This window comes from Struthio camelus, chromosome 2 (assembly GCF_040807025.1).
Source record: "Struthio camelus isolate bStrCam1 chromosome 2, bStrCam1.hap1, whole genome shotgun sequence".
Classification (NCBI taxonomy): Eukaryota; Metazoa; Chordata; class Aves; order Struthioniformes; family Struthionidae; genus Struthio; species Struthio camelus.
This window is the reverse complement of record NC_090943.1, coordinates 77,117,404-77,131,815: the sequence shown is the minus strand read 5'-3', so window position 1 is coordinate 77,131,815 and position 14,412 is coordinate 77,117,404. Positions and strand designations below refer to the sequence as shown.

The 14,412-nt window shown below is 37.1% G+C and overlaps 1 protein-coding gene across 2 annotated transcripts in view; it reads right to left on the bottom strand.

The window, feature by feature from the left end:
- The window catches only part of TEX10 (testis expressed 10), a 64,480-nt gene that overhangs the window by 25,886 nt on the left and 24,182 nt on the right, over nt 1-14,412 (bottom strand). The window contains exons 9-10 of one of the 2 annotated variants that reach the window (XM_068936345.1): nt 13,156-13,331; nt 11,100-11,277 (exon numbers count right to left, since the gene is read on the bottom strand). In XM_068936345.1, coding sequence (XP_068792446.1) covers nt 11,100-11,277; nt 13,156-13,331 — 354 coding nt within the window. The remainder of the gene's footprint in view (nt 1-11,099; nt 11,278-13,155; nt 13,332-14,412) is intronic. The other variant, XM_068936346.1, reaches the window with a different exon arrangement.

Genomic DNA, 14,412 nt, shown 5'->3' with positions numbered 1-14,412 from the left:
TAGAGGATGTTCTAAGGCAGAGTACTCCTGCAGCTTTATAGAAATATTTAAACATTTGCAAGTGAATAATCTGAGAAATTGGAAGTTCTAATGCTGTAGTAGATGATCACATTCTAAATGTGATCTTTATCTACTGAACATAGATTTAAACCAAGGCCTCACACAATTATTTCTTTAATGCTGGGCTACAAAATCATTCTAAAAGGAGTTCCCCCTCTCCTTCTCCCATTGATAACCTTCTGTTTCACATAGAACAGGTAAATATTCATGGGCACAGATACCAGCTGACCCACTCATTTCTTGAAAACAATGTAACTGCATTCAAGGCCCATATTCAGTGAAAACTCCATAATTTAGTTATTTATAGTTTTATTATTAAATGTAAGCAACCCACCTCAAAACAGTTCAATAACCAAGTCATTGCTTCAGGAAACAGGAAATCAACCCCTTTTTTAGATGAAGGAAGTGAACCCAGATTTGCTGCATAAGTGCTTTAATCACTGAGCTACTAAGAATGTGTTCTTTAAACTCATCAGCAGAAAACTTCCCAAAGATTCTGTACACTCAATTGACAATCAGTGCATACGAGATGCACTCACACAAGATAAGGCCAAAGAACAGAAGCTAAATGAATTCTAACCATCTCTGCTCACTGCAGAAGAAACTGGGCAGATTCCTATCTCAGGATGATTCTTTTGGAGACTCATCAGAAGACCTGATGGAACTTAGGGAAGCTGCACAACACATTACAGAACCAAATGAAACAGAAGGAAACTTCCAGGACAGGATGGCATTCACCATCCAAGAGAGTTTCAAGGGAAAACAAAGATGAACTGAATTGCTAGCAGCAGCAACTAACCTTCCATTTGAGAACTTCCCCTGGTACCTACCAAGGGCTAGCAAACATGCTGCCAAACATTTTTATTTTCCAAAAATTTCCACGTAACTAAGGTATGTAAATTTCACGTCTGCACTAGACAAACTAATACACACTAAACGATGGATAAAATTAGCCGATGAGATTGTGTGTGATGTGCTTGGGAATAGACAGCATGGTTTCTGAAAAAGGAACTTTGCCTTACATGTGTCTTAGAAACCTTCTTAAGGGGAACATGCACATGAATACAGAAGACCTAGTGTATTTACAAAAATCAGCTAAGAAAAAGAAACTATAGTGCAAGAAGGAAGGTCCTTGCATGAAGAAATAGTTGGCTTAAAGGTAAGAAACAGTGAGTAGAACTAATGGATCAGTTCCTACACTGGAAGACAGGTATCACTAGGTGTTCAAGAGATCTGTGCTGGCACCTGTCCTGTTAAACCTATTCAGAAACAAAGCAGAAAGAAGGCTGTCAAAGTCTGCTGACAACATTCACAGGGACTGTGATAACTGACAAACAAGGGATAACTGACAAACAGCTGTGCAAGAATCAGGAAACTTGCTAACTGCATACATACATGCCAAATGACATCAGACAAATACGCACATGGCAAAGAACAATCCTCACTTCACATATAAAAAGACAGGCACTCAGCTAATTACTACTGCTACTTTGGGTAAGACTGTGGGGCGATGACAGGCAGCACCAGGTAAACGTCAGCTCCATGATCAGAGCAGCTAGGGAAGCAACAGAACAAAACTGAGAACGTCATTCTCCCACTGGAGAAATCCAGTGGTTATCCACATCTTGGAATCCGGCAGGCAGCTCTGGTCCCCCACCTCAAAAGCGCCACGGCAAGATGGAAAGAAGGTCAGAGAAGAGCAATGAGGATGATTAAAGAAATGGCACACTTTTCCTGCATGGCTGAGTTTTTGCTACAGAACTCAGAACCACAGATACGTACCACAATACTCCCTATCGCTTGTGAATCTTCCACTGTGATCAACCAGGGACTGCATTGAGAAAAAGATCTTTACCCAAGTTTCATCATTCTTGTGGTTTTCCTATGATCTATGCCATCTATAACTTCTTAATACAATGAGTTTAACGTCAGCCCAGAGAACGCATCTATCAACAACACACTATTTAGCTACTAATTAATACCCATCAGGAGCAGCAGGCTTCCAGAGAGTTACTGCATCCTATCTCTGTAGTTAAAAGGACTCCATTCCAGTTCTGCAGCATGCCACTGCAGCACTGTCTCTGAGCCTAGAAACTCTGTTCTACTCAACAACCATTCCAGGACAATATCATACAGATTTCTTCTTTTCTAATCTGTCTCCTTACAGAATTGTTAACACAGAATCACAGAATGGTTGAGGTTGGAAGGGACCTCTGGAGATCATCTAGTCCAACCCCCCTGCTCAAGCGGGATCACCTCTAGAGCATGTTGCACGGGATCCTATCCAGACAGCTTTTGAATGTCTCCACAACCTCCCTGGGCAACCTGTTCCAGGGCTCAGTCACCCTCACAGGAAAGAAGTTTTTCCTCATGTTCAGACAGAGCTTCCTGTGTTTCACTTTGTGCCTGATGCCCCTCGTCCTATCACTGGGCACCACTGAGAAGAGCCTGGCCCTGCTCTGCCGTCATCATTCCTTCAGATACTTATACACACTGATCAGATCTCCCCCCCGTCTTCTCTTCTCCAGGATGAACAGTCCCAGCTCTCTCAGCCTTTCCTCAGATGAGACATGCTCCAGTAACTCCATCTCTCTCTTGTACTGGGGTGCCCAGAACAGTACACAGTACATCAGATGCAGCTTTACCAGGGCTGAGTAGAGGGAGAGGATTACCTTCCTCGACCCGCGGGCAACGCTCTTCCTAATGGAACCCAGGGCACCGTTGGCCCTCCTGGCCACAAGGGCACATTGCCGGCTCACGGTCCACTTGCTGTCCTAGGACTCCCAGGTCCTTCTCTGCAGAGCTGCTTTCCAGCAGCCACTATGAACGTCTCATGCCTTACATAGTCACCTGGCTACATAACTAGCAGTAGGGCTATCTGACAACAGTTTAAAATGGTGTTTACTTGTGAAAACACCTGTAAAATATAGGATAAAAGAGCAATTATAGAATTTGCTAATCTGGAGAGTTTGGTATCTACTTCACAACACACCCCAAATATTCTCACAGGACATCAGCATAACACAGCACCATGCCAAAATGCAGTTCAGTATTTTCAAAATATGCTGAATTATATCTGAATAAATAATGATTCACACTGGAAGTAGCTTCAGTTCACACACAAGAGAAGTAGCAAAGCACAGGAAAGTACAATACTAGGATTGTTGTACTTGTACCTTCCTTTATGGAAAAAAAAAATTCTACAATGTAGGCCAGTACTTACCTGTCATAAAATATGTTATTTTAAAAACACTAGAGTCCTGTGCCAATATTTATCTCAGCTTTGGCATAGTTTATTTCTGTTTAGCTTTAGTTAAAACTACTTAAAATCAAACTGAAATGCAACTGCTTTCAACTCCAATAAAATATAACTCTGGTTCTTGCAAAAGTTTTACCCAGTTTCATATTACATTGTTCCTGAGGATCAGCGCTCCCAGTTTTTAAACCAGTTTTGGAAGGGACGGGAAATCAAGCCTCTGTCACAGACATACTCTGAAACTGTAAATAACGTAGTATCTTTGAATATTGCCCCAATCCATCTCCTCATTCACACCAATTTATCTCCAGGTAGCATAGGTTCTGAACGTAAACTCTTGAGAGCAAGTGAAGAGTCTTTCCCTTCTTTTTCCTCTAATAGGTTACTAAACGTAGGCAATGGTCAGGTTTGTTAGCATCAGGTTTTGGTTTCAACTTTGAACTCTTTTGAAGGATCAAGCACTCCCATTTGAAGACAACAAACATCTGCAAGGAATTAACAGGGATTTGGAGAAAAACATGATTTGTATTTTAAGAGAACAACAATTTGAACTATGCATCATTAAAAGTAAGCCTGTCAGGTACTCATTTGCTCTGTATTTGCAAAGGTTATCTGAAAAAAAATTGCTTACATATTGCAAATGAGAGTACAACTCAGAACATTCACTAACGAGCAAACGGCATTTATTGAAAAGTGCAACTGTAAGCACAGCAATGGAATTCTTTTTCCCTTGGTTAGGGATATCAAACCACAAACAAGAACCTGGGGACAAATTTAGAGGGCTGTGTCCTTAAATATAAGCTTAGCATTCGCTCTCTCAAATCTTAGCCCTTTACAAAACAATGAGCCAGGAAAAGGAATGTCATAAACAGGTCTGGATGAAAGAATGCACTGTAACACATCCCAGGATTTAATTCTCAAGAGCTATGGATCCTTTCTGATCTGCAGCAAAGAAAACAGATGGATCTATTCTTAGTCCTCCCAGTGGCATCTAGTCAGGGAAATGTCAGGATTTTAAAAGCACACCTTCCTTTTTTATTTATATTCAACAATATTTTTACTCCTTTTTTAATACTATCCAACTTAATTTTCATTTCTAAAGGGAGGGCTATAACAATACAGCCAAACAGTCTGGATTGCTAGTTAATAAAGCCTTATTAGCACACTTTCCAGGAAAAAAAAAAAAAGCACTTCATACTCAACACAGACTTTACTGATCTTAAAACTTTCCTGGAAACGAATTCATAATTACTATACCTTCATACATACATACATACATATATATATATATATAAAAACATACACACACACACATATATATATATATGCATGTACATGAGCTTTTCAACTTACTTTCCAAGGTGTATTGAGTTGACTTTCCATTATACCACCTAGAGTGATTTGAAAGCTTTTCCCCCCCGCTCTTTTTTTGGGGGATAGAGTGAGTGCATGTGTGCCTCTTATAAAGTAAAATTTTTGTGGCCAGAACACCTTCCTTTTTTACATACTGTTCTGAAATCTCTCCTCCACTTCACTTGTGTGAAAGTTATTAGCAGAGTAATTTAATATAATGTTAAATACAATTCACAATAATCAGTTACAATATTTTCTCCAGGTTATCGCCAACTTGCAAATACTTTTTTGAAATTCAGTATTTTTTCAGATCTTTTTCTTGTCTATAATAACGTACCCAATAAGTCTTTATTAAAATAGCATGCAGCCTCTTAATTACCTACATTTTACTTTCTCATTGTGCATCACTCAAACTGTATTGTCAAAGGTTATAAATCATATTACTAGGATGATTAAAGTAAAAGTAGTATTCACTCAGAAAGGAAGCATTTATAGAAAATTTAAAGTTCTACTATAGCCCTAAAACTTATTCGGCTGTGTTCTTCTATATTTGCAGACACAAAAGGTTACTTTCTATACCAAGCAGGTGTTAAAACATCCATCTGCACTCATTCTAAACACCAGATTCCTAAAAATGGCAGGAATCAACAAGCATGGTCAGTTACTTGGCAAGATGCCAACTGAGCTGCTCCATTATTGTCTGAAAAGCAACATAATATTTTTTAAAGCACCATCTCTTAAGAAAAGAATCTATTTACAGCACTGACAAGCAAAATGCAAGTTATCTCGAACCTGTGAACTACAAACTCCCACACGATTTACGTTTCATTTGGAGAGAGCCCTCAGATAGCTTTTACTTATATGGCCCTCATCCTTCTCCTTTTCTACAGCAACATAAACACCAGCTCTTTGCGAGACCCCAGAAGAGAGAGAGCCCAACAAGAAACGGCTGTTTGAACCCCTTGGGGATCTCATTTATGAACATCTCATTTCAAAAGAGAAGTGTCACAATGTCTCGCAAATTAATTCCTATCGTTTTTATCCGGGCAGTGAAATATTATTCATCCTATTTTCTGTTAAAGTGAAATAATTTCCAGACGCTCAGTTCTAATAGATAAAAAGTTTTAAAAATGATAAGTAACATGCATAAATAATGCATATTAATAAATTGCATTTATGTAATTAAGCTGAATAGCTTTTCATAAATTGCACCTCAAGACATGGTAAGAGGAGACACAGAACTTTTCCCTTAAGGTTAGAAGCGTAATATCTTAGTTTATACAATTAATCACAATGTTATAACATGCATTTCTTAAATTTCATACAATAATATACATCATAGTAAGCACTCAGAAGCATTCAGCTCAAGTATCCTACCTCAAACAAAATAGAATTAAAAAAAAAAAAAATAGAGAAAAGTGTTTGCAAGACCACAATCACTAGAAAGTCACTAAGAACCAGGAAATGAAGTATTAAGTCTAACAAACGGTGATAAATGCTGTTCCTTTGCAACTGTGTTACAGAACAGATTTTGTTATATAAACAGCTAGTCTATCTTTCATCAGACAAATGAGAAAAGAAGCTATTATATACAAAAAAATGAGTTGGCAAAATTTAGTAAGTTTTGAACTTCAGCGATAACCTGAAAAAGATTTACTTAGAAGACAGTTCTCCAGAAAGTACTCAGAAAGTAAATCTCACAAGTCCTTTAAAAAAAAATGCTCTGAAATAGCCTACTTTATGAATGTGGAAAGCAGGCATGTAGGAATTACAGCGAAAATTTTTTCCAGCTCTACCTATATTAGTTGCTAAAGTTTATGACTTTGAGGTCCATTATATTACTCATGGTTAATATATTTCTTTACTTCCTAGAGAAAATTTTTCCTTATCTTAATATATACCCTCAAAACATCAACCAGAGCTCCACTGTCGAGATGAAGTTAAGCCTGAAACTACAAACTACAGGCCCACCTATGCAACACATTATGTATTTCCTGCCCAATAAATTAGCCATTCATCTTTAACACAGAAATGACTAATTGAGTATAAGTTATTCCAATAATTTATAAATAGAAATCAATCTTCAAGTTATTTATTTTAGAAACGTGGCACAGTGCATTGAGACAACTGGTTTGTCTCAAAATGTCGATCTAAGAAGTACTTGACCTTGTAGATTCAGTGGAAAAAGTTGGAAATGGAAAAAGTTTTTTTTTTTTAAATACTTCCAACCCCTTCCATTTGACTTCCGATAAAAGACAAACTTAAATTTATGGAGCCATTTCAGAACTATCTGCTTCCAAGAAGCCACCAGCTCTCATTTCTCTCAATCTGCAGTCAATGACTGCACTCGTGTCCCATTGCTCTTCCCCACCTGTCTCTGTAGGAACAGGAGCGGGGAGAAGGATTTCTACTCCAAAATCCTAGCACAGTTCCACCTCTCAAAACCCTATCAGACTGGATTTATTAAAGCTGCTTACATCTCAGGTCCCATACAGTAGGCATAAGGGATGAGCTGCAGAACTGCAGGGAAATCAAGCCAAGACCACACCTTTTATCCCTCTTGCTCACCTGAAACTCATTAGTTGCATCAAGCCTAGTGAACTGAACAGCAGCAAGGCCTGTTCCTTGGCACAGAGATCAATTAGCATCATCTGGCCATGTCCCTATGACTAAACTGCCGGCCTCCAAAGCAAGGTGGCTGCATTTAAGCTTTATATTTGTAACTGTCCTTGGCCTGGGCTAACTGGTGGAACTGTAGCGGGGACAGGCCAAAAGCATGACATGAACTGTTCTAATAATTTAATAGCATAGACGATCACACTCCCAAGCCCAGGAGCCTCCCCATTATACGTGGAATATATACTGGGCATCAACAGCACATTGATAGGAAGGAGTGCAAATGCAGCAAACGAAGGAGCTCACCATGGTTCACTTGGCTGGCTCCTGCAGACCACCTGTCTTTTTATTTCACTATTGCAAAAATAAAAAATGGAAATTAGAAATGAATTTGTAAGGCATTTTTTAAGTAGCTAAAGACTACAAACATTAACATGTAATAATTATAGTTTAACATTTACTGACTGATAAGGCTCATCATAAGGCTGTGGTTTAAGCCACTTGGATACACTTACTATCTACTTCTATAGATTAAACTGAAAAATATTGAGGCATAGAGAGAGTTTCTCAAGTGCATAATGATTGTTTCTGGAATAACAGCAATAGTCTTAACACCCATACATATGCTCATCAATTCCACCTTACTGGAGCTTCTCCCTGGCAAACATACATGGGTATGTATGTGCAACCTCAGAGGCATGCAAGAAGGTACATGCTCTACCAGTCAAGAATAATGTAGAAATAACAGCTTTTAAAGAAATTAAAAACAATTACCAAATACTACAGTGAGTTTCGGACGCCACTGAACGTAATCTATTTAAAGCACGACAGAGAAGCAGGTGGCTTGGGAGAAAATAATTTATAAAATCCTCCTCACAAAACAGAATGCAAGTGTAAGGAAGAAAAACATTGCCATCTAGTGATTGTATCATTTTTTACTCTTAAGTGATGTCTCTGAATGCATTGTTCTCTGAATGTACTAATTTATATACATTTATATAAGCAAAACTAACATCATCCACTACAGAAAATGTCCTATGAACCAGATTGTGACCTAAAACTGAAATCATATACATTTGAAATGAAAAAAACAGTAGTCCACCAAAAACCTTGTATATTTAATTCAAAGAATCACAAGAGCTGGAAATGACTAAAAGTTACCTAGTCCATCTACTTCCTTTAAGGCTTCACCTCTGTCCTCCACAATATAACTTCATCCAACATGATTTTAAATAATACCTGTGAATAGATCCCATACCTTCTTCCTAAACAGTCTATTCCAGTACATCTCTCTGTTAAAAAATTTTTGCTAGCACTCAAACCAAGTCTTTTTCTGATATTCAAGACTCCTATTTCTAGTCCTTTCCACGGCATATATGGAAAACTGCTTTTTCCCATCTCTTTTCAACAGCCTTTAATGCACACAAAGACGCATTCCCCTCCCTATTGTATTTAGCCTAACAACGCTCATTTGTCGGTCATTCCCTATAGCCACAATTCACAGACTAATGTTTTTTGTCTGCTCTCCTTTAGACTCAAGCCAGTTCATCCGCATCATTTTTCTGAAAGCAGTCCACAAAGCTGGACGTAATCCAGCCACTTTACTAATGATGAGTGGAGCTGGAGAATTACCTCAAGAATCCTGCATGCAATGACAGGTAATGAAGTTCCTAAAGCCAAGTCAGAGTTTAGATCTAGGAAACACACTACAATTTCCTTAACTGCACAACTTCTTTTCTCAAGGAAAAGGATAATTAGATTGTTGTGTTCTTGACAAGTTTGCCTTAACTGTTACTTATCTCCCTGCTGTCTTTGCATGCTTTCTAAAGCTGGTTTGGCACTCAGTCTGAGAAGGTTATATTTAGCAAACTGGTCTGCAAGACCCTAAAGCTTCCCCCCGTCTCATACTTTTTTTGTTTTTTGTTTTTTAAAAGGACATCACACCACCTTCTGTCTTCCAATACTTCACTGCCCTTCAGCAGTTACCAAAGGAAGCCACTAACAATTCTGAGATCACCTCAGCCAGTTCTTTAAGTATCCTAGGATGAGGTTCTTATAACACTAATGATCATAAACAACAAAAAAAGTTGTATCAAAAAGCCCTTCAAAACTTGTGCTACAAGACTTTAAGCTGGCAATGTGAGACAGTATTCTCAATGCTGTTGTATTTACTTTCTTGTCTATAAGAGACTTATTCCAACCTTTATTAGAACTTACATTATTTTTAGATACAATTCTGAAGAAAACCGCTGCAGTTCTGATTTTTAATACTGATTCTTCTTAATGCAGTGGGAATTGCCTTACCAGAGGAAAAAAAAAAAAACATTCATTCCCGTGTAACACCTCTTTTTCTACAGTGAACATGGCCACGTGGAGTTCCATCAACAACTCTAATCTCCCCAGAGAAAGACTGTTAGGGCTCATCAATACAAGAAGCTGCACTAGAGTTAACTACATCAGTACTATTTTTTTTCCATATAGTTACTTCAGATTGCCTTCTCAGATAGATAACCCAGAATACATCTTTGAATCCAGCTTTGTTTAAATCACCTTGCAAATGCCATAAATTAAAGTCATTCTTTGCACCACTGATAACAAGTTATCCCTCCTTTCCCATTGCCAAGATGTAAACTACTTTTGGGCAAAAATACTCCCCAGCTGCCTCATATGTCTTCTGTCAAAAGGACCAAGTGCTCCCAGCCCTGCAGCTTTCTGATAATATTTAGAATGCAGTTAATTAGTGTAAAATATCTCCCACATAAGAGAATCAGATAATATCTAATAACAAAAGAAGCCTCACACAATGCTTATTACTGACTTAAGTTCTTACAATGACTGCCTCTGAATCGGCTACAGACTGCCACTGAATTTCCAGTATGTGGCAAAGAACTCTGCTATAAAATCTGAGTTCCACCTTCCCAAAACTACATAGCATTTTATTTTTATAATAGTAATACATGATGTATAGCATGTTATAAGTTTTACCATAATCATTTCATACATTAGTCACTTTATTCATCAGCGTTTTAACGTTATACAGCTAATACAAACCAGTCTGTATTTGACAATACATTATTTTGTCACATATTTTAATTTTTCATTTCAAAAAAAGTTACAAAAAGCGCTAAGAAAAACAAATTACTTCAAGTATAATTCAAAGAAGCGTAATTCCCAATTCTTACTTATCCAGGCTCCGACAATATTGAGCAATGGGGAGAAAGTGCATTTTTTAAGGAAGAGCAAAGCAAAATACCACGGTGAAATCACAGCAAGTCTTCCACTCACTTCAGTGAGACAGTCTTGCTCCTGACTTCATAGTCAAAACTTAAAATTCTTTCAAGTCAGGAGGAAAACAGCAAAAAAGATTAAATAATTTCCAACTAGACACTTGCCTATCAATTATGATTAGGCACTTTCAACATCTGTATACAAGACAGAATATAGGAATACACACTGGTTAGTTGTTCCTCCACTACAACAAACATCATGTAAAAGTATTTGTGAGGAAAACCTGCAATTGGGGCAGAATAAAGACGACCAGTCATGACATTCTGGGTAGAGGGTGCTCAAAACAGAACAGCCTTAAAGGCAATAAATACAATTTTGTCATAAAGCAATGGAGAAAACACATCAGTGTAAGGATATTGTGAAAGTGAAAGGCTAGGAGTGGAATTTGACAGAAGCATTAATTTTCCTCAAGAAGCCTATTCTTACATGCTGTATTTTTTTTAAGCATGCACAAAGTTTACTTAATAATTCCATAAACAAATTGCTCTAAAAACAGTTGAATTAAAACATAAGTGTAACATTTTACCTCATGTGTAGTATCCCAATAAGAGTAGCTGCTAGCTCTGAAGACATCCTTCCCATAATACAGCAGCGACTTAGGCAAGCAAGCAAGCTTGCAGGCAGGCATGGCAAGAAGTACACCAGCTGCACTAACCGGCGCTGAGCCTCAGCTGGAAGAAGAACCAGGGTGCCATCCAGTGGATCTGCAGAAACACAAGAACTGAATTAAAAACTAGGCACAAAAAATATTTCCTTCTAACATTACCAACGCGCTGAAAAAGTACTACTCTAGAAAAGCCAGTTTCCTTTAAGTCAAAAATACAGTATGGACTATAGATATGTGGACTATGAGTAGCAACCTACCCCCACAGTAAGAGGGGAAAAAAAAAAAAACCACACAGCTCAGCAGAGAAAGCAAGGGTAGCAAAAGCAATAAGGAAGGCTAGTGGGAAAATAAAAGGAGTCAAAATTGCAGTAAAACAATGATAGAAAGAGAATAGCGTCAAACACTTTTCACCTACATAGTATTTTAAGAACTTTAATTTATAAAAAAGTCCAGATAGTGTCCAGAAATGTCCTTCATGGTGCAAACATCAGAGAAAGCCCTACAAAAATTCTTTTGTTAACTGCTGCCTTCTTTATGTTCAGGTAAGGAAGTCTCCACAGAGTTCCTCTTCTTAGAGACCTGTAGAAATAATGATGCTCTAGAGAGAGAGATTCTTCATAGACAAAAGCTTGCATTATAACTTATATTTAGATTATTTTCCTTCCAGCAACAGATTATCTTATAGGAAATGAGTATCAAAAGACAGCTAATTCCAATACCACTTCCACAAAGCATTACAAAGGACTGAGTCGAGTTACCAAAAAAAGTTATTTGTATATGGATTTGAATTTAAAGATATTAATTAGGGGATCATTCTGTCTTGTGATTTCTAAACCTGTACAAGACTGCTTGCCTCACATTTCCAAATTCATATCTTAAAGATAAGCTTTTGCTCCTCGTTCTTGAAATTACAAATAGATTTGAATCATTTGATTTTAGAAGCAATGCTCAAGAAAACAGACTAAATATCGCAATGCTTACAATAAAATCGCCAGATTGCACAACAGTATAATTCTGGAGCAAAGTATGTTTTCAGTAGACAAATCCATAGATGCAAACAGGCAATTCATTATCAACACAGCAGTAATAAAAATATCCTTACAACAGTACAGTCACCGTCATTTACCCGAATACATTTTATTTCACATAAACAGAAGAATCCTGTTCACTCATCACTCCCAGAAAGAAAGAGAGCATGTGTTTAACAGCACATGGGCATGTTATCGCTTGTATTTGCCAAAATAGCAAGAAGTCCACACTGTGAAAGACTAGGTTCTCACAGTATTAGCTAAGGACAAAGAGCATCCCAGATCCAAAATAACTTAAACCTGCACCTTTAGTCAGACCTTCAAATTCAATCAAAGCAGCAGCAGAAACAGTGAAAAGCATACATCAAAGTAATGGAAGAAAAATATAATTGGAAAATACAAGCAAAAGGAATTCAAATGCCAAAAGTAAAATTTCACAAACACAAAAAATTTTGCACTTTTTAACAATACATGGGGTAAGTATCTCATGCAAAACATTGCAACAATTGTTCAGTAACTCCTCCCCTCCCCTTTTCTAACTATACTTGCTTAGCTACATCACTACTATATATCACTTACTGAAGATATAATGCTGTAATTAAGAACACTGGGAAAAGAAAATTAAGCAATATTACCAGATCCAAACTTCACAAAAACTGAAGCTTCTGATCTATCAAGTTAAAGACCTGGTAGCTTTAACTGAAAATATTAATCACTTCACTAGTCTTTCAGAAGAGAAACTGACATACACAGTTCTTTTTAACGTTTATTATGGACGAAATCATTACAATTTAATCTGAGTGATTTTTCGGCTTTTTGGATTTTTTCGGGTTTTTTTTTTGTTTGTTTTAAACGCTTACCTAGGAAACATCAGTATTTTCCACATATTGCAACCTTCTGGTCCAGTGATGGACAAAATTCATTGTGCTGTAGTGCAGAAATCTTACCATAAATGCGAGCAGCAGTGGCTTGTAAACTTTGTAATAATTCCTTGTTTGAACGAGAAGCAGCAGAATGAATGATATCAATCAGCTGATTTGAAAGCTCAGGGTTTCTCAAGCCAAGCAGAGCAAGTTGCTGAGGTAAGCCAGCCAACCAACGAGATAAAACTTTACTTCGGCTTCTAAAGAAAGGGGGAAAGTTAGTCAGGGATAAAACGTATCCTTTCCGGTCTTGACTCTAAACTGAATTTAAGTATAATTAAATTACAATAAACTGCAATACTGTGATTTATTATTTGCTTAGAATATTTCACTAGAAAGTCTGGGCATATTGATGTACTACTAGGGGTTATAAAAAATAAACAAAAACACACATACACACACACACACAACCTGTTTGAGCCATGATTTCTGCACTACGTAATTTCAACTCTTTCAGAAAGTATTTGTGTGAACTGACTGTAGGCTGGCAAAGCAGCTTTTCCATTCCATCATATTTAATGAATTATGAGCCAAACTAAAAATTAATGATTTTTACTACACTCTGAATAGTATTCAATTCCTCAATCAAGCTACAACTCTTTATATTCGAGGCTTTCAAATTCAATTCTATCTTTGCTGACATCTTGCTGTTCAATTTAGATATATCTTAAGGCAGAATGAAAAACTATAACCTGCTGCTTTACATAAAAGCAGAAAATATGATTTCAATTTAGTTTCTTTCCCTGTAAAATCATTATAGCCAACAGACTGTCTACAAAAGTCAAGTTCCTTTTTTTCTTTCCCATCTCCCTAAGATCCAAAAATCCTTTTCATTTTTCAACCTTGGTTTCGTTTTTTAATCAGGAAAGAATTTTGTTTTTAAAATATGTACAGGTATTTTAAAAATAAAAAAAAGTTGTCCCAAATGAATCTTCACTTTTGTCCCTGAAGAAATTGACGAGGGTGATTACAGAGTATTGTTTTCCCTTTTTTGTTTTTATTGTATTTCTCTTTATAAAGAAGTATTCAATTACTTTTATGAAGGTTTTCAGGTAGGTCTTTTACTCACTTTTTCCAAGTTTAAAAGTATAATTTTAAAGTGCAATTTCATAGTTAGCACAAGAATTAAGGTGAAGATTCTTGATTTCAAATTTACAGCTTTGCCACTGATCTTCTACGATACCCAGGCAAACTACTACAAACGTGGCTCTCCCATAGCTGCTATTAAAAAAAAAGAAAAAAGAATCCACACACTTTCTCAATAGATATGGTCCTCTGTAT